The sequence below is a fragment of the Cetorhinus maximus genome, chromosome 1 (genome assembly GCF_964194155.1).
Source record: "Cetorhinus maximus chromosome 1, sCetMax3.hap1.1, whole genome shotgun sequence".
Lineage (NCBI taxonomy): Eukaryota > Metazoa > Chordata > Chondrichthyes > Lamniformes > Cetorhinidae > Cetorhinus > Cetorhinus maximus.
In genome coordinates, this window is record NC_135879.1 from 7,133,821 (window position 1) to 7,153,501 (window position 19,681).

Consider the following 19,681-nt stretch of genomic DNA (forward strand, 5'->3'; position numbering starts at 1 on the left):
AATAATGATGCAATCATCCAAATCAGCAAAAACCTGAAATCCTCTCCATCTCTATAATCCTCTGTGTTGATGCTCAATACAGAGTTTGATTACATTATATTTCACCCTATATTTTGATGCATGTGCATACGTTATACATTATTTACACATGCGGTTTTATATTTTAATAAATAACTACAGTACAACGTTGTCAGGATAGAACTAAAAGATTAGCTTGCAGTCTTAATTAAGAAAAGATACAGTAAAAAGCAGCAGCCAATTTGAAGAAAAGTACTAAAAACAAAAATTTAAATGCTTTAATGCTTGCAACTTACTTTCTCCTCCTCAGTTGCTGTTTTAAATCTCAAACTCAACGGCATCCACTCAACTGGCATTAGCTACAGGCTTGCATCAGCAAGCAGCATAGTTTTCAGTCCTGGATGTCGACTTGGAAGCCAGGAACCCAACATTACCAGTAACCTCACCTTGCTCAGTATAGTGGTTGAAGTCAGTTTAGGCAATCTTAATCGACTTTCTAGTGTGCATTAATCCACACACCAAAAAATGACGTGGCGCTCAACAAATGGCACCTTATCTTTAATAGGCACTATACAGCCTTCTGGACTCAACACTGAGTTCAACAATTTCTGACCGCAACCTTTGCCCCCATTTTATTTCCTTTACCTTTGCAGGTTTGGGTTTTACTCTCACTTTTCTGTTCTTTTGCTTTTAGGTGGCAGCTTTTCATTATTCCGCCATTCACGCCTCATCTAGACACATCTTTTGTTGCTTTATTTGTATGATTACTACTCCTTTTGGCCCTATTCCATCAACCTTCTGTCATTTAATCTCACCTGTTTTACACCATCTCCAACCTTCCCTTTTATTATTTTCCCCAACTTCCCCCCTGCTCTTTCACTTGCTTAAAGCCCATTACGTTTCTAACTTTTCCTAGTTCTGATAAAAGGAAATACCTCCTTAGTATTTCCAGTATTTTGTTTTTATTTTACAACCAGCTGCTTTGAATACTTCGGTGACTTTGTACACAAGTTCATCCTCTGACAAAAACGCTTTGTTTGAATCGGATCCATACAAAATATACACTATACAAAGTTCCTTTAACACTAGGAAAACCCTGGTCACACAAAATTCCTATCGAAATAGCAGTTCAGGATAAATGCACCAATGGCAGCTAGAAAAACTGTCTCTAAATTATCAGTGCATTATTAAACACATGCATTAAAAATACTTACCACAATTCTATAGCTCATCAATAAAGTAATGAGAATAAGCACTGTTCAATCTGAAGTCTATTGCAAGTGAGCACTAATCAGTAAACCTTGACAAAAATGGATATTTTAAAAATCTTTGCACAAATCAGATTCTGCAATTTGTAACTACATTAAATGTTGCTGACCACTTTATTACATTAAAGGTGTTATAAATATGTTGTCGTCGTCTGAAGCAATACTAGTTGCAGTTAACTTGACTGTACAGATCAACCTTCTTAAATAGTACATGTTTTATTTTGGAACTGGGTACAGGGAAAACTTTCAAAATGACTGTCCTTGTGCAATCATAATACAATGTTTTTCCTTGGGATTTTCTACTTAAAAAAAATTGGCAGGACGTGGGCAAGATTAACATTTATTCCGCATCTCTAGTTGTCCCGAGAATGTGGGCATTCCTTCCTTCCTAATAAAGGCTTCTCTATCATTGCAATTGAGGCTCCCTCTATCCAAAAAAAAAAGGCCAGCTCTCTAGGTTCCTTTGGTTTTACGTTACTGGAACATGAGCTAAATTTCTCTGATCTGGTGATGCACACCATATTTTATTTACTTTACCTGACTGCCATCAATAACTAGATGCAACCAAAATGAAAACAGAAAATTGCACATTTGTAGCAAATCTCTTTTTAAATGCACATGAATATGCCAGGTAAAGATGTTTACTCTTCCAGCTACAGTACAAATTCATATATACTTCTACTAAGGCCTGCTAACTCCTTAAATGACTTTTATGGAAGGATATATGCACTTGCACAGTAGCTGGGATTTCATTTGGTATTGATGCTCTTACAAATAACTCAAGTGTGCAATGGACAAGTTAGAACATTGAATTTAACACACACCCACAGCAGATTACAATCTCAAATGAACATTACAAATGTGTTCATTTTTTTCCCTTCTAAACTCAGATGGCAATTTACTTTTCAAACGACCCCAAACAACACTGAATATAGAAACCTCAATCAGGATGAGGTTTTAGTTATTGTTTACATGTAAATATATCATTGAACTAAATTTCTGTGGAGGAAGTTCAATTCAAAACAGAAAAGGTACTCTTGTAAAAACATGTATTGCGCATTACTCATCCAATAAAGCTCACATTGACACAAGACCCTTTCAAAACATTTTATATCTTAAGAGGCATTAAACATTTAAAGAGTCATTTTTCCAGCTTGGAAACCAGACTGGATTTTCAGGGGTATAGAAATGAACAGAAAACAAATAATTTCACTTCTAAAGTCATCACATGTATGCGAGTGTGGTCATAAGAAATAGGAGAAGAAAGACAGATAGCCTCTTGAGCATGCTGCCCCATTCAATAAGATCATGGCTCACCTATCTACTTTCCTAGCCTCATTCTCCTTGATTCCTTTAGTGTCCAAACATCTATTGATCCCAGCCTTGAATATACTCAACAACTGAGCATCCACAGCCCTCTTGCATAGAGAATTACAGGGATTCACAGCCTTCTGAGTGAAGGAACTTCCCCTCAACTCAGTCATAAATGGTGATCCCTAATCCAGAAATATGGCCTTCTAGTTCTAGGCTATCCAGCAGGGGAAAACAACCTTTTAGCAATTTACCCTGTCAGGCTCTCTCAGAAGCTTGTGTGTTTTATTGGGCTCATCTCCCCTTCTTTTAAACTCCAGAGAATATAGGCCAATACTGCTACTACTACAGCACCTTTAATATAATATGCCCCAGCTTCACAGGAGTGTCATCAAGTCAAAATCTGACACCAAACCATATAAGGAGATATTAGGATAGGTTACCAAAAGCGTGGTCAGAGGTTTTATAAAGCATCTAAAAGCAGCAAAGAAAGGTTTAGGGAGGGATTTCCAGAACTCAGCACCTTGCCAGTTGAAGGCATATTTGTCAATTGTTGAGCGATTAAAAGCAGGGGTATGTAAGAAGCCAGAATTGGAATCTCTCCTCATAGGAGAACTCTCTTATTCCAGGAACTGATTTATGATCATTCACTGCACCATCTCTAAGGCAGGTATGATCAAAATTGTACACAGTACACGAGGTTGGTCGAACTAGAGCCCCATACATTTATAGTGAGACTTCCTTACTCTCATACTCCAATCCCTTGCAACAAAAGCTAATTTACCATTTGCCATCCTAATTGCTTGCTGTATCTGTATGTTTATTTAAAACAAAAAGGAACAATTTCTTGTGTTATTTGATACGCTATAGTTCATTATGTTTACCCGCCTGCATATATGAATAAAAGCAGTTATATCACAGCAAAGATCTGTTTAGCATTTCACAGGTAAGCCAATTATACAGAAGTATTGTACAAACACTATCTCCTGACACCGAACTAGAACAGGAAGTCAGCACCCACTCTGCCGACTAGGGCACATGCGGTTCCTCTCACTACTGCGTGATGCACCGTTGTGGGTCTGTTGAATGCCCACCACTTACTTGCTGCCTCAGACTTACTGCTCCGCTCCTGACTCCTGGCTGCCACCTGCTTCCAACCCTAGGCTGCCTCACTCGGAGCTCCCCTCCCTAGTCTTCTCTGCCTTGCTCGCGCCGAGCAGGAGACAGCATGGGGTCAGGAGTTGGGCTGCGAGTGCGAGGTGCCCAAGGGTTGAGAGCGAGCAGTGAGTGAAGCAGCAAGGTCAAATCGCAATCACGATCCAAGGGTTTTTAAGTTAGTGTTTTTGAGGATCAATATTCTGTGAAAACTGCAATCCATAACTATGGTATTAGGCTATCAGAGTGAAGACTCTGCACATCGGAGAAACATTTGAAAGAAAGCATTTTATTGGTGCTACACTTGTTTAAATACCTTAACACAACTCAATACTATGGATGGTCCTATTCTTGCACGGAGTGCACTTGCTGGCAATGTAACTGCACGTGTGGTGAGAATGTCCTCTGCAGTTGCAGAAACAGCAAACGCACACAAGTATACTTCAGTCGTTTGATAGTGCAGAACTCCAGTGTTGTTGAAAAAAGACAGTCGATGCTTTTTGTCATGCACTCATCAGGACAATTCGCAAGAATATCAAATGTAAGGGAACAACAATTTATACTTCATGAGAAGAAAGTGCTGATTGCTTGGCAAGTGGATTCTGATTGGTAGAGGTGTTGTCATGGAGAAAACACCAGATAACTGATGACTGACAGTTAACTATCAAGCTTTGTTTAAATTCAAACCAGGCAGGCAGACCAAGACTCTACTAGGTCAAGGCATTGCCCTGGGGAATGAACCAGAGAATGTGTGTTATCCAAAGACTGGCAGATCATATCAAAGATCAATTCCATTCAGCTGTTCACAACATACGTATATATTTTTAAAAATAAAAAATATTAAATAAAAATATTTTAAAATTTTAAAAAAATATATAAATATGAAATTATATAAAAATATATAAATTAAAAAATTAAATATAAAAATAAATAAATAGCCAGTCAATCTTTAGTGGGGCTGTAGAATGCAAAGATACACTTTCACAATTAGTCAGTGAGGGATTATGGGGAACCTGTGCACTTTATGGAAAAGTCAATTAGTATGGTAAATGCTGTATACAATTCTTCAAATAGAAACTGGTCAGAATTGTTTCAGTCGTAAGCTTAAACAGGACTAAATATGTCAAAAACATGTCTTATGGAATAAATCTGAGCCAAATTGCCATTTAAAGTTCTAACCGTACCAAACCAGCCCGTGCTTGCAAAGCTCAAAACAGTCCAACATTGGATGTGATTCTGAGATTGGGCAACATTTGCTAAACAATCCTGAGTATGTTAAGAATTATACTGACAACAAATTTATCATTTGGGCTCACAGTGTGGCTCACTTACACAGGTTAATACACAGGGCTCTTTGCAGACAGAAAAAACATATTGCACCTTTTTCAACAAAACAAAATAGGTGACAAGATAAAAGCAAAAAACTGTGGATGCTGGAAATCCAAAACAAAAATAAAAATACCTGGAAAAACTCAGCAGGTCTGGCAGCATCTGCGGAGGGGAACACAGTTACCATTTCGAGTCCATATGACTCTTCAACAGAACTAAGTAAAAATAGAAGAGAGGTGAACTACAAGCTGGTTTAAGGGTTGGTGGTGGGGGGGGGGGGGGGGTAGAGAGAGAGAGAGAGAGAGAGAGAGAGAGAGAGAGACAGACAGGTATAGCTGGATAAAGGGCCAGTGATAGGTGGAGATAACCAAAAGATGTCACAGACAAAAGGACAAAGAGGTGTTGAAGGTGATGATATTATCTAAGGAATGTGCTAATTAAGGGTAAAAAGCAGGACAAGCAATGTACAGATAGCCCTAGTGGGGGTGGGGTGGGGTGAAGGAATCGAAATAGGCTAAAAGGCAGAGATAAAACAATGGATGGAAATACATTTAAAAATAATGGAAATAGGTGGGATATTGGGGGAAAAAAAGGGGGGGGGGGGGAGAAAATCGGAAAGGGGGTGGGGATGGAGGAGAGAGTTCATGATCTGAAATTGTTGAACTCAATATTCAGTCCGGAAGGCTGTAAAGTGCCTAGTCGGAAGACGAGATGCTGTTCCTCCAGTTTGCGTTGAGCTTCACTGGAACAATGCAGCAGGTCAAGGACGGACATGTGGGCATGAGAGCAGGGTGGAGTGTTGAAATGGCAAGCGACAGGGAGGTCTGGGTCATGCTTGCAGACAGACCGAAGGTGTTCTGCAAAGCGATCACCCAGTCTGCGTTTGGTCTCTCCAATGTAGAGGAAACCGCATTGGGAGCAACGAGTGCAGTAGACTAAATTGAGGGAAGTGCAAGTGAAATGCTGCTTCACTTGAAAGGAGTGTTTGGGCCCTTGGACGGTGAGGAGAGGGGAAGTAAAGGGGCAGGTGTTGCACCTTCTGCGGTTGCATGCGAAGGTGGCTGTGGGAGGGGGTTGAGGTGTAGGGGGTGATGGAGGAGTGGACCAGGGTGTCCCGGGGGGAACGAGTCTTGCAGAATGCCGCCGGGGGGTGGTGAAGGGAAGATGTGTTTGGTGGTGGCATCATGCTGGAGTTGGCGGAGGATGATCCTTTGAATGCGAAGGCTGGCGGGGTGATAAGTGAGGACAAGGGGGACTCTATCATGGCTCTGGGAGGGAGAAGAAGGTGTGAGGGCAGATGCGCAGGAGATGGGCCAGACACGGTTGAGGGCCCTGTCAACCACCGTGGGTGGAAAACCTCGGTTAAGGAAGAAGGAAGACATGTCAGAGGAACTGTATTTGAAAGTGGCATCATCAGAACTGATGTGTCGGAGACGAAGGAACTGAGAGAATGGGATGGAGTCCTTACAGGAAGTGGGGTGTGAGGAGCTGTAGTCGAGGTAGCTGTGGGAGTCGGTAGGCTTGTAATGGATATTGGTGGACAGTCTATCACCAGAAATTGAGACAGAGAGGTCAAGGAAGGGAAGGGAAGTGTCAGAGATGGACCATGTGAAAATGATGGAGGGGTGCAAATTGGAAGCAAAATTAATAAATTTTTCCAGGTCCAGACGAGAGCATGAAGCAGCACCGAAGCAATCATCGATGTACCGGAGAAAGAGTTGTGGGAGGGGGCCAGAGTAGGACTGGAACAAAGAATGTTCCACATACCCCATAAAGAGACAGGCATAACTGGGGCCCATGCGGGTACCCATAGCCACACCTTTCATTTGGAGGAAGTGAGAGGAGTTTAAGGAAAAATTGTTCAGTGAGAGAACAAGTTCAGCCAGACAGAGGAGAGTAGTGGTGGATGGGGATTGTTCGGGCCTCTGTTCGAGGAAGAAGCGGAGAGCCATCAGACCATCCCGGTGGGAGAATGGAGGTGTAGAGGGATTGGACGTCCATGGTGAAGAGGAGACGGTTGGGGCCAGGGAACTGGAAATTGTTGATATGATGTAGGGTGTCAGAGGAATCACAGATGTAGGTGGGAAGGGACTGGACAAGGGGAGAGAGAATGGAGTCAAGATAGCAAGAAATGAGTTCCGTGGGGCAGGAACAGGCTGACACGATCGGTCTGCCGGGAGTCCTGTTTGTGGATTTTGGGTACGAGGTAGAAGCGGGTAGCTGTGGAAGGAAGATCTCCAGAGATGAGATGAGGGAACAGTCCTGGAAACAATGGCTTGATGTTCAGTGGTGGGGTCATGGTCTAGGGGGAGGTAGGAGGAAGTGTCTGTGAGTTGACGCTCAGCCTCTGCGAGGTAGAGGTCAGTGCGCCAGACAACAACAGCACCACCCTTGTCAGCAGGTTTGATGACAATGTCAGAGTTGGACCTGAGAGAACGACAAGATATTTAGTCTACAAGTAAAAAAGACTTCCTTGCTGGAAATGTTAACGAGCCATTTCACGAAGACAAAATGTCATGTGATATAATGCACCTTGAAGATGTACACATTGGAACTTAGTTGCCTTTTTAGAAAAAGAAAAAAATAATTGTACTTTCATAAAATTGAAGGACATTTAATGACTTTTTCTTACACTCTCTAGTTGCAGTAGTTAAAATCATAATCCACACTTCTCCCAGCCTTGCTGAGCGCCATAAATGTGAGTATAGACACCAAACGATGTTTCTTTATTCTTTCATGGGACGTGGGTAGCCCTGGCAAGGCTAGTATTAGTTGCCCATGCTTAATTGACCTTGATACTGCCCCAATTGTCGAGGTCATCTCAGAAGGCAGTTAAGAATCAACCACATTGCTGTGGGTCTGGGATGACACGTAAGCCAGACCAGGTAAGGATGGCAGATTTTCTCCCCTAAAGGACATTAGTGAACCAGATAGGTTTTAACAACAATTGATGACAGCTGTCATGGTCACCGTTTCTGAAACTAGCTTTATATTCCAGATTTGTTAATTGAATTTCAATTCCGCCAGCTGCCGCCAGAGCCTAGGCCACTGGATTACAGTGACATTACCACCACGCCACCATCTCCCCTATAATCACAAAAGGATTACAACTAAGGTGCACATCTCTCCAAGCCACACCAGACCAAGTGATAAAAAGTTTGAGAGGACTGGTGTTTTGCACTAGCATAGATGAATGTTGCATTACCAAAGATCCTGGTTACGGTACACCATCCATCTGTGTCAGTAGTAGCGTATTTCTACAGATATGTTTTTAGAGATCAGGCAGGCTTATTTTCTGAGGAAACTTTCTAAGGTTGAGAGAGCATTACTTCTGGGGTGATTCTGAGAATTTACTGCCTAGGGATTTAATGGATAATAAAGGTACAAGTTACTATAAGTGCAAATACTACAGATGCTTGAAATTTGAAATAAAAACAGAAAATGCTGGAAATACTCAGTAGGTCAAATGCATCTCTGTGGAGAGGATAACAGGAGTTGATGTTTCAGGTCAAAGATCCTTTCATCAGAACCCTAACAGCACCAGCTCGCTATCTCAAAACTATTCCATTTCAGAGTTTCATTTCAATCTTTGTCTCATCCAGTAGTTTAACAAATATTTATTTTTCTTTCTTTCAGATGAGGATTGCATGTTTCAACAATTCAATGCCCTTCCAGGTGATGATCTACTATCCTTTGACCCAATCCTTTCAGTTCTGATGAAAAGTCATCAATTTAAAACATCAGCTCTCTCTCCCTCTCCACGGAAGCTGCCGGACACGCTGAATATTTTCAGCATTTTTTGTTTTTACTTTAACCACAAATTAAAGCTTACCAGTGCTAAAAATCAGAACCTGACAAGCAAACAGTTTGGTTTTACTCTGGTAACTTTATTATTGCCAAAGAGCACAAGAATATTTTAATCTAACCCAGACTTCATTCTCGAGTCATGCCACGTGATCTTGTTGGTGCAGCCTGGAGAATGTTTTATGCCTGTTAACAGAAGTGTTACAGTTCCATAAAAGGATTACAGAAAATCACTACACTTCAACATTTGGTATTTTGTCTATCCTGTCGTCAGCAAAGATTGTCAAGTGCTCATCAGTGATTACTGGTCTCAGAAAGGATTCCACATTTACTGTGACCATAACAATTCCTTTATTGTTGCACTAAGAGGAATCATCTGGCAACTGGCCTTCACCTGGTTACAACCAATGCTCATGTTTATATGGGGAGATTGTAATTGATGACAAATTATCCTTCAAGCCTTCTTAAGGATAAATAAAAAGTCAATCTTTAGTAGAACTGTAGAATGCAAAGCCAACTTTTCACAATTAGTCAGTCACTAGCTACTCAAGAGTTGAGGGGAATCTTTGTGCTTTATGGAAAAGTCAATTAGTGTAGTAAATGCTACGTAGGTTTCTCAAAATGGAAACTGGTCAGAATTATGTTTCACTAGTAAGCTTAAGTAGGACTAAATACGTCAAAGACATGTTTTATGGAATAAATCTGAGCCAAATCGCATTTCTCAAATGATTCTTACAAGATTGGACACTTGAATAAATTGCCACCTTATGACACTTCATTTAAAAGAAAACATAAGAATGAAGAAACTGGTCTTACCTTCTTCTCCAAACAAGATTAATCCCGAAGCTACAGCTCCATCCAATGTACTTGTTGATTCAATTACCTAGGTGGACGAGAAGGAAAATCAGAGAAAGGTGGCAGAGAAAAAAAACCTCAAAGCAAACACCAATGAATCCATGCTGTATGGAACGCCGCTCCAAACACATCAGTCAGAAATCCCTACAACCCCATGCTTCAAAGGGTTTATTCAAGGAGTAGCTGAGGTCTAATGTTCTGGACAGTTTGTGAACACCTTTGCTGAGAAGGAGCAAAGCAAAACAGGTCATCTCTGGTTCCTGCTTTTGGTCTAGAAAAAACCTGCTGGAAGAGCATGAATACATTTTGGACAAGTATAGGATTGGATTTGGCTGCGATATTCTTCACAGATAAACAATCTGCTAAGATTGGCCGTAAATACTCACACATGAATAACGATCATTTGTGATATTAAATGCCACCCAGTTCCTGTGGAATCGTTCCTAGAATCCAGAAGTTGTTATAGCACAGTAGGTGGCCATTCAGCCTGTCGTGTCTGAACAGCTCTCCATAGGAGCAATTTACCTAGTGCTGCTCCCCAGCCTTCTCCCCGCAGGCCTGCACATTCTTCCTTGTGATAACAATCCAATTCCCCCTTGAATGCCTTAACTGAACCTGCCTCCACCTCACATTCAGGCAGCGCTTTCCAGATGCTGATCACTTGCTGCATGAGAAACTTTTTCCTCATTCTCATTGATTCTTTTGCCTATTACCTTAAATCTGTGCTCTCTTGTTCTCAATCCTTCCACCAATGGGAACAGTTCTTCCCTAACTACTCTGTCCAGACCCCTCATAATTTAGAATACACCTCTATCAAATCTCCTCTCAACCTTCTCTTCTCCATGGAAAGCAATATCAACTTCTCCAATCTATCTACGACTGAAGTAGCTCAATCCTGGGACCATTCTCGTGAACCTTTTCTACACTCTCTCTAATGCCTTCACATCTTTCTTAAAGTGTGGCGCCCAGGATGGACGCAATACTCCAGTTGAGGCCAAATCAGTGTTCTATAAAGTTTAACATAACTTCCTTGCTTTTGTACTCTATGTCCCTATTAATAAAGCCTAGGATATTGTATGCTTTATTAACTGTGCTCTCAACCTGACCTGCCAACTTCAATGATTTATGCACCTATACACCCAGATCCCTCTGCTCCTACACCCCTTTTTAGAATTGGGCCATTTATTTTAAATTGTCCCTCTGCGTTCTTCCTACCAAAATGAAATCTCTTCACACTTCTCTGCATTAAATTTCATCTGCCAACCTCACTGTGTCCTTTTGTAGTTCTACACTATCCTCCTCATAGTTCATAATGCTTCCATGTTTCCATATCATCTGCAAATTTTTACACCCTGTACACCAAGGTTAGGTCATTAATATATTTCAGGAAGAGCAAGAGTCCTAACATCAACCTCTGGGGCCCCACAACAAACATTCCTCCAGTCTGAAAAACATCCATTAACCACCACTCTCCATTTTCTATCACCCAGTCAATTTTGTATCCATGTTGCTACGATCCCTTTTATTCCATGAGCTACAATTTGCCCATGTTTGTTGTGTGGCATTTTATCAAATACCTTCTGGCAGTACATATACACCACATCAACAGAACTACTCTAAACAACCTTCTATTTTCTCATCAAAAAATTTCAGCAAGTTAGGAAACACAATTTGCCCTTCACAAATTTATGCTGGCTTTCCTTAATTAACTCGCATTTCTCCAAGTGACAATTAATTTTGCCCCAAATTATCGTTTCTAGAAGCTTCCCACCACCGAATGATTGGCCTGCAGTTGCTGGGATTATCTTTACCCCTTTTTTTGATCAAGGTTGCACATTTGCAATTCTCCAGTCCTCTGGTATCACACCTGGATCTAAGGGTGACTGGGAAATTACAGTCAGTGCCTTCGCAATTTCCACTCTCACTTTCCTTAGTTTCCTTGATGCATCCCATCCGGTCTGGTGCCTTATCAACATAAGTACAGACGGCCTATTCAATATCTCCTCCTTTAAATTTTAAACTTTCAAGTGTCTGAATTAATTGCTCCTTCACCATGGCCTATGCAGCATCTTGTTCCTTGGTAAAGACAGATGCAAAATATTCACTTAATACCTCAGCCATGCTCCTCTGCATTCATGCGTAAATCCCTTTTTGGTTCATAATCGGCCCTATTCCTCCTTTTACTTACTATTTATATGCCTAAAGTGAGTCAATGCCTTTGCAAATGAAGAGAGGCTAGGAAATGGGGAAAAGTTACAAATATAAATTAATAGAGAAAGAAAAGCAGCAGTGTATTATTTTACCCCATTTATTTTCTATTGGCAACAAAAAAACTCATTTACTCTCAGTTGTTTTTTTTAAAAAAACAGCACAATGATCAAACATTAAAATACCAGCAAGTAATTGTCACCAGCTACCCCCAGCTGGAACAATTTATTTTACATCCAGCTATTTTTGCAAAATTTAACAACACAGAAGATTAAAAGGAGCTTGCCTTCATATGCCCATGATAAACAAATCCTTATTTGCATCGAGATTTATTAACTTCAGGTCATGCTGGCAGTAACTATGGGCAATTTCTTTCCTTTATAACTCAGCATTACACTAATTTCTGGTAATATTCTAATTTCCTGCCCCCATTCTTGCTTCCAAAATGCAGTGTTTCACACTTCTCCCCAATGAACTGTGTCTACCACCTAGCCATTCCTTCGGTTAGTTTTATCTATGCCCTTTGTCAAAATCTGACAATCCCCAATTTGCTAATATTTATTTATTCCCAGGATGTGGACATCGCTGCAAAGGCTGGCATTTGTTGACCATGACTAGTTAGCATCAGAACTTGTGGTGTCATACAACCGATTGCTGGGCCACCAGAGAGGGCGTTAATATTCAACCACTGTGGTGTAGGATGGAGTCCTGAACAAGTCAGGCCTATGTACAAATAATACAAATAGGCTTTTAAACGTTGCTTGATATGGAGTCTGGTTATTACTTTTCCTTTTTCAAAATCTATTATTATTTCCGCAATTAAAATCATCAGACGCACTTGCAGATTAAAGATTCACACTGGCTGCCAATGTCTCTGTAAATAATTTTATTCCACATCAAAGCCCATAAAAGCTTACCAACTATTAATTAAAAGTTACAAAGTTCACCCCTTCCTCATTTCTTTAACAGTAGCAACCCTCCAGTCACCAGAATGAAAGAAAGGCAATGAGTATTAGGGAGAAACACACCTGACTTAGTCAGGTTTCATAATGTTATACTGTGATACTGAACTTGAAAACGGGCCGGGTTCAAAGGTCATCATTACATTTGCACCCAAGTATTTAGCCTCTGAAAGTAAACAACATTCAATTATTTTTGCTCTCCAGTTTCCTCCTCTTCTTCCTGAAATGGCGACTCACGCTGGATTGGTAATGGCATGCATGGCAATAGTTCTCTCAAATCTCATCCATTGGTCACTCTACAGCTGTTATCATAAGTATGCTAGACTATGTCCTTATTATACTTTTTAAACAATGGTCATTGGATAACAAACAAAAGAGGAAATCCTTGGTTAACTGTCTTTCCTTCTTTCCTTGTTCAAGACATAGAAAGCCAATCAAAGTGCCCAGGAAATCACTCTGGCTAGAATCACTGCAAATCAAGGATCAAAAATAGGGACATCCTCTATAAAGTACAACTCAATAACAAGCACATCCAATACCAAGCTTCAAATTTCTTAATAACTCATCTAAATTCACATTCTACTTACCTGCATTAGTTCAGCGTCTGTTCTATTTGGAAATATTTCTGTCAGTTTTTGTACTTTGATGGCAGTAGAGTCCCCCAAGTCAGTATTAAAATGAGATAAGCCACTGCAGTCCAGGGAAGGTACATCTTTTGGGGAAAGCTGCCCATCCTCAGATGAAAAGTCAACAGGATCATTTCTGGAAGATGTTGAATGGTATATACACATGAATAACTACCACAGAGGTTAGGTAAGATTTGTACAAATAAATACTCCAACAATGCAACAAAAATGGATAATACACAAAATCACAACACTTTTATACATCGTTTACTTCAGATCCCTCAGAAGGACAGTAAAAATGAAAATGTTCTGACAAAATTAATAGAACATTATGGCTTGGGATACCCTCTCTAGTTTTTAAGGAGAGAGACTACAAAAAGATATGCCCATATCCAACTTAACTAATTACTTCACTAGATATTCTCAAACTCTCCAGTATTTAAACTTTTAATTGCCAGTCTGAAAACTTGCAAATGGGTAGGAGAAATCATTGCTCAGGAAAAAGAAAGCAATGTTAAATACACATAGTAATCACAATACACTCAGAAAACACATTAAGTTATGTTACGGACATTATGCTGTAATGAGCTACAGGTTGAGCCCACTACCAGGGGAGGAGTGGGACACAGATATTCCACTCTGACAATCCCAGCTCCATCCTAACACTAATGCTCTGCACATTCTAATGTGAACACATTCTCCCAATGTCCCAGTTAATTTGCCCCTAACCCACCAAGTCAGGAAGTTACATTTTTGATAGTTCCCAAGTGGATCAGAATCTCCTCAGCTGCAGTAAAGTGTTTAGGTGAAATGGATGCAACCAATTTTGTCCACTATAGAACATGTGATAATTTTAGAATTTTTCAAGCTGAATCCTCATTACAATAAGCAAAAATACTATCGATTGACTATTTTGGCATCAACATGAGATTTAACTTGCACCATCTTGGAACAAATGGTTGGTTGGAGGTGCAGTACTAGACTCATAAATCAAATTGTTACATGTCTAGTAGCACAAATCCCACAACTTCTGCTTTAAAGTCCATGTTACTTTTCGCTTGGCTGACAGACTGGCTGCTTCATTTGTAGCAACCAGTCAACCTCAAAGCATGACTGGTAACTTGACTAAGCACCTTATACTGACAACATGTTTTACTTCAAGTGTGTGAAAAAGCCCTTATTCCGCCACATTGTAAGTCAACCCTGGAGAAGTAATTTTAAGTTACTTGCTGTGCAATTAAGACTAATGGTTGTGAAGTTATAGTAGATGCAAGCTGGAAGGGTGCACTTGGTTTGCCATAAGAAAGTTGAATTCAAGAGGCTATTCTCTTAACTCTATTCTATGGGAGGGTGGATGTACAGAAGCAACAAAACTAATCCATAAACAACTTCAAAAGAATTCTTCAGCCAGGTTAAATAGCATGTTACTCATCCATGCATTCCAAATACAGCACTTGAGTTATCAGCCACAATGTTTAATTTGTGAAAGCCTCAGAAATTTTTTTACAATTAGAATTTTGGTTTCAGAGGGGAAGAAAACATTCTACACACAAAACGTATGTTTTAACAGAGTAGCAATGACAATCCGAGATATGGGCTTGATGTGACCAAGCTCAACTGTTTAGGAAGCTAATTAACAGAAGATTAGTTAAATCACAAAAACATCTTAGGATGCTTTACTACAGTAAAGGCAGTACATAAATGCAAGTTGCTGTTGTTGGTCAGAGGTGGTCAGGTATGACTAATGTGTATAGAATTTTCCTATGCAACACGGCGCAATTTTAATTTGTTCATGGGGTATATGAATTGCTCGCAAGGTTTACTGCATGCAGATGCTGCCATTGTCCTTCTAGGCTTCAGAGGTTAGAATCATAGGAAAGTTACGGTGTAGAAAGAGGCCATTAAGCGCAACATGTCCGTGCCAGCCAACAAAGAGAAAAAAGAAACTAGCTGCTCATTTTAATCCCACTTTCCAACACCTGGCCCGTAGCCTTGCAGATTACAGCACTTCAGATACAGATCCAGGCAGCTTTTAAATGAATTGAGTGTTTCAGCCTTAACCACCAACTTAGGCAGTGAATTCCAGATGCCCACCACCCTCTGGATGAAAACGTTTTTCATGTCCCTTCTAATCCTTCTACCAATCACCTTAAATCTATGCCCCCTGGTAATTGACCCCTTAGCTATGGGAAACAAGTCTTTCCTGTCTATCCTATCTAGGCCCCTTATAATTTTGTGCAACTCAATTAGGTCACCCCTTAGCCTCCTCTGTTCTAAGGAAAACAACCCTAGCCTATCCAATCTTTCCTCATAGCTGCAATTTTCAAGCCCTGACAACATACCTGTAAATCTCTTCTGCACTCTCTCCAGAACAATTATGTCCTTCCTATAATATGGGGACCAGAATTGGACACAAAATTCCAGCTGTGGTCTAACTAGCATTTTATACAGTTCCAGCATTACGTTCCTGCTTTTGTATTCAATACCTCTACCAATAAAGGAAAGCATTCCGTATGCTTTCTTGACCACCTTGTCCACCTGTCCTGCACCTTTAAGGACCTGTGGACATGCACTCTAAGGTCTCTCACTTCCTCAACCCCTCTCAGTAACTTCCCATTTATTGAGTATTCCCCTACTTTGTTTGCCCTCTCCAAATGCATTACCTCGCACTTTTCTGGATTGAATTCCATTTTCCACCTTTCCACCCACTCAAACGAACCATTGATTTAATTCTGGAGACAACAGCTATACTCTTCACTATCAACTACACAGCAATTTTTGTGTCATCTGCAAATTTCCCAAACATGCCTCCCACATTTAAGTTCAAATCATTAATATACAAAACAAAGAGCAACAGCCCCAAAACTGAGTCCTGTGGAACACCGCGGAAACCTTTTTCCATTTGCAAAAACATCCATTGATCATTAGCCTTTGTTTCCTGTCACTGAGCCAATTTTGGACCCAGCCTGACACCTTCTACTGTATCCCATGAGATCTCACTTTCTTGACTAGTCTGCCATTTGGAACCTTGTCATATGCCTTACTGAAATCCACATAGGCAACATCCACTACACTACCCTCATCAATCCCCCTTGTTACTTCCTCAAAAAATTCTATTAAGTTAGTAAGACACAATCTTAACCTAACAAGACCATGCTGACTATCCCTGGTCAACGTGCGCCAAGTGACCGTTTATCCTGTGCCTCAGAATTGTTTCCAATAATTTGTCCACCACTGAAGTCAGACTGACCAGCCTATAATTTTCTGGCCTATTCTTCGCACCCTTTTTAAATAATGGTACAACATTCGCAGACCTCCAATCCTCTGGAACCTCACCTATATTTAGTGAGGATTGGAAAATGATCCTCAGAGCACCTGCTATTTCCTCCCTGGCTTCCTTCAACAGCCTGGGATACAATTCATTTGGCCCTGGTGATTATCCATCGTCAAGGATGCCAGTCCCTCCAGTGCTTCCTCTCTCACTATGCTTACTGTTGCAGGCTTTGAAGGTGCTGTCTAAGGAGGCTTGGTGAATTGCTGCAGTAAATTTTGCAGATGGCACACCCTACTGCCAGTGTGCGCAGGTGGTGGAATGTGTGCAAGGTGGTGGGTAAAATGCCAATCAAAGTGGGCTGCTTTGCCCTGGAAGGTGTCAAGTTTTTACTGTTGTTAGAGCTGCACTCAGACTCCTGCTTGTGCCTTTTAGATGGCGTACTGGCTATGGAGAGCCAAAAGAGGAGTTACTTCACACCGAATTTTCACCCTCTGACTCGATATTGTAGCCATAGCATTAATTTGGCTGGTCAAGCTCAGTTTCTGGCCAACAGTAACTCCCAGGATATTGATGGCGGGGGGATTCAACGATAGTAATGCCGTTAAATGTCAAGGAGATATTTGGACTCCATCTTGTTGCAGGTGGTCATTGCCTGGCACTTGTGTGGCACAAATGTTACTTGCCATTTATCAACCCAAGCCTGAACATTGTTCAGCGAATGTTGCGTGTAGGCACAGACTGCTTCAGTATCTGAGGAGTTATGAACAGGCCAGAACACTCTTCAATCATCAGCGAAATTCCCATTTCTGACCTTAAGATAGAGGGAAGGCCATTGATGAAGCAGCTGTAAATGAATGGGGCTAGGACACTGCCCAAGGAACTCCTGCAGCCATGTCCTGGGGCTAAGATGATTGTCCCCCAGAAACCACAATCATCTTCCTTTGTGCTAGGTATGACACCAACCAGTGGAGAGCTTTCCCTGCCGATTCCCATTGATTTCAGTTTTGCTCGGGCTCCTTGATGTCACACTCAGTCAAACACTACCTTGATATCAAGAGCAGTCACTCTCAACTCATCACATTAGACATAAAACATTTCCTTGAAGATTTTAATGATTTTAGAAAAAAGAGCACAAGTTTATTGGGAATTTTATGTGGAAAAAAAATAATAAAAATTCTAATATAATATATTAAGCATTTTTCAAAACCGCTCTTAACATTAATTAGGATTAGGGCATATATAGCCAGAGTTCTGTGGAAGATAGCCAGCTATAAAGAAAATGGAGTTAATTCTTTCAAATTTCTTTCATTAATATTTACTTTGCACAAGACAATACTGTAGAAACAACAGGGATGAGCAAGCATCTTAACCAAATAAAAGGATTCATTTTTACTAGTCACATGGTTGATAAAATTCAAATTAATTTCACCGCAAGTCTTTTGTTATCAGAGAGGAGATTTTATCCAATAATTATGCATGAAAGGGCATTGGTCCCCCAAGAATATAATCAGAGATGTCTGTTACAACACTTCATTTGTCTTCTTCTCTTAGGCTACATTTTAGAAATATGTCAGAGAATGCTTACTGCACAACATGCAAAATCCTTTGCCCCTAATTACTCAGTTACATTAAGAAACAGAGCATTCCATGGTGAAAACAGGAATTGTAAACTGAGAATGCTTAGAGAAGTTACAAATGGGGGCACAACCGAGTAATACCCGACTTGCAAATTTTTATAAATGGTGGAAGGCTACTGGGCCTAGTACATGTATGCATTTAAAAAGGTGGCCTAGGTGATATATTGGATTCCTACACCATTTCAATGTTTCTGGAAGCTTGACTCAATTTGACCAGGTTAATGAGATGAAAAACTCTGCTGAGCTTGTTCAGTCTCAAAGTAAATCCCAGTGAAAGTTCCCTCATATCACAATACTGACTAAAGTGTTCACGCGGTTCTGCTCAGACGGATCAAATATTACTGGTGTGGGAAACAGAAATGCAATGTTGATAGAGTGTAGAATAATTTCCTGGTTTTCAACCTTAAACATTGAATTTAAAAAAAATCATGCAAATAACGCAATATCCAAAATAAAGGCTTTGCCAAGAACAAAACCTATGCTGATCTTAGCACATCAACTGAAATTTTACAAAAGCCTTTTCATTCTTATTACCATTTCCCTAAAGCAAGGTATTAAAAATCGAAGCTGGAGAGTAGCAACTCAAAAATGAAAGCACAATAGAGATGTGCACAATGAATTTTCTACTTAAATCCCAGCAAATTATGATAAACAAAACAGGACTAGAAACATACATTTTGAGTGTAGATAAATGTAAAAACTAAATCATCTCACCTTAAGAAGTGCCTACATATCAATAATTATTTTGCTTGATAATTATTCTTGAGGTATCTTGGAATATATTATGCCAAAGGCACTACATAAATGCAGTAGGAATTCTGCTTAAAATGCCATGAATCGTGCAACAGGCGATCAATCAGATAAAATTACATTAGTCCTCATTCATCAGTAATATTTTGTGCAATCAGGTCCAAAGATGTGTGCAATAGTGCCTGACATTTGAAGCGTGGAAGCAGTTTAAAGTGCAGATATACTAACTTGGAATGAACACTAAACATGAAGGAAAATGCTCAAAATGCGAGTTCTTCCAAAAGAATGAGGCAGAGGAAATTATTTTTACATAGGCAAGCTGTGATCTGAAATGCTCCGCCTGAAAGGGCAGTGGAAGCAGATTCAATAGTAACTTTCAAAAGGAAATTGGATAAACTCTTGAGAGAAAAAAATTGCAGATCTCTAGGGAAAGAGAAGTTCAGTGGGTCAAAGAGCTGGCATGGCTCTTGCTGCGCTGTATCAT

The 19,681-nt window shown here is 40.3% G+C and overlaps 1 protein-coding gene across 2 annotated transcripts in view; it reads right to left on the bottom strand.

The window, feature by feature from the left end:
* LOC144698770 (SWI/SNF-related matrix-associated actin-dependent regulator of chromatin subfamily A containing DEAD/H box 1-like) overlaps window positions 1-19,681 on the bottom strand; it is a 97,470-nt gene that overhangs the window by 65,597 nt on the left and 12,192 nt on the right. For both annotated transcript variants that reach the window (XR_013580551.1, XM_078570517.1), the window contains exons 3-4: window positions 13,498-13,672; window positions 9,702-9,768 (exon numbers count right to left, since the gene is read on the bottom strand). Coding sequence is in view for 1 of the 2 variants with exons in the window: in XM_078570517.1 (XP_078426643.1) it covers window positions 9,702-9,768; window positions 13,498-13,672 (242 nt within the window). In the remaining variant the exon portion in view is untranslated. The remainder of the gene's footprint in view (window positions 1-9,701; window positions 9,769-13,497; window positions 13,673-19,681) is intronic.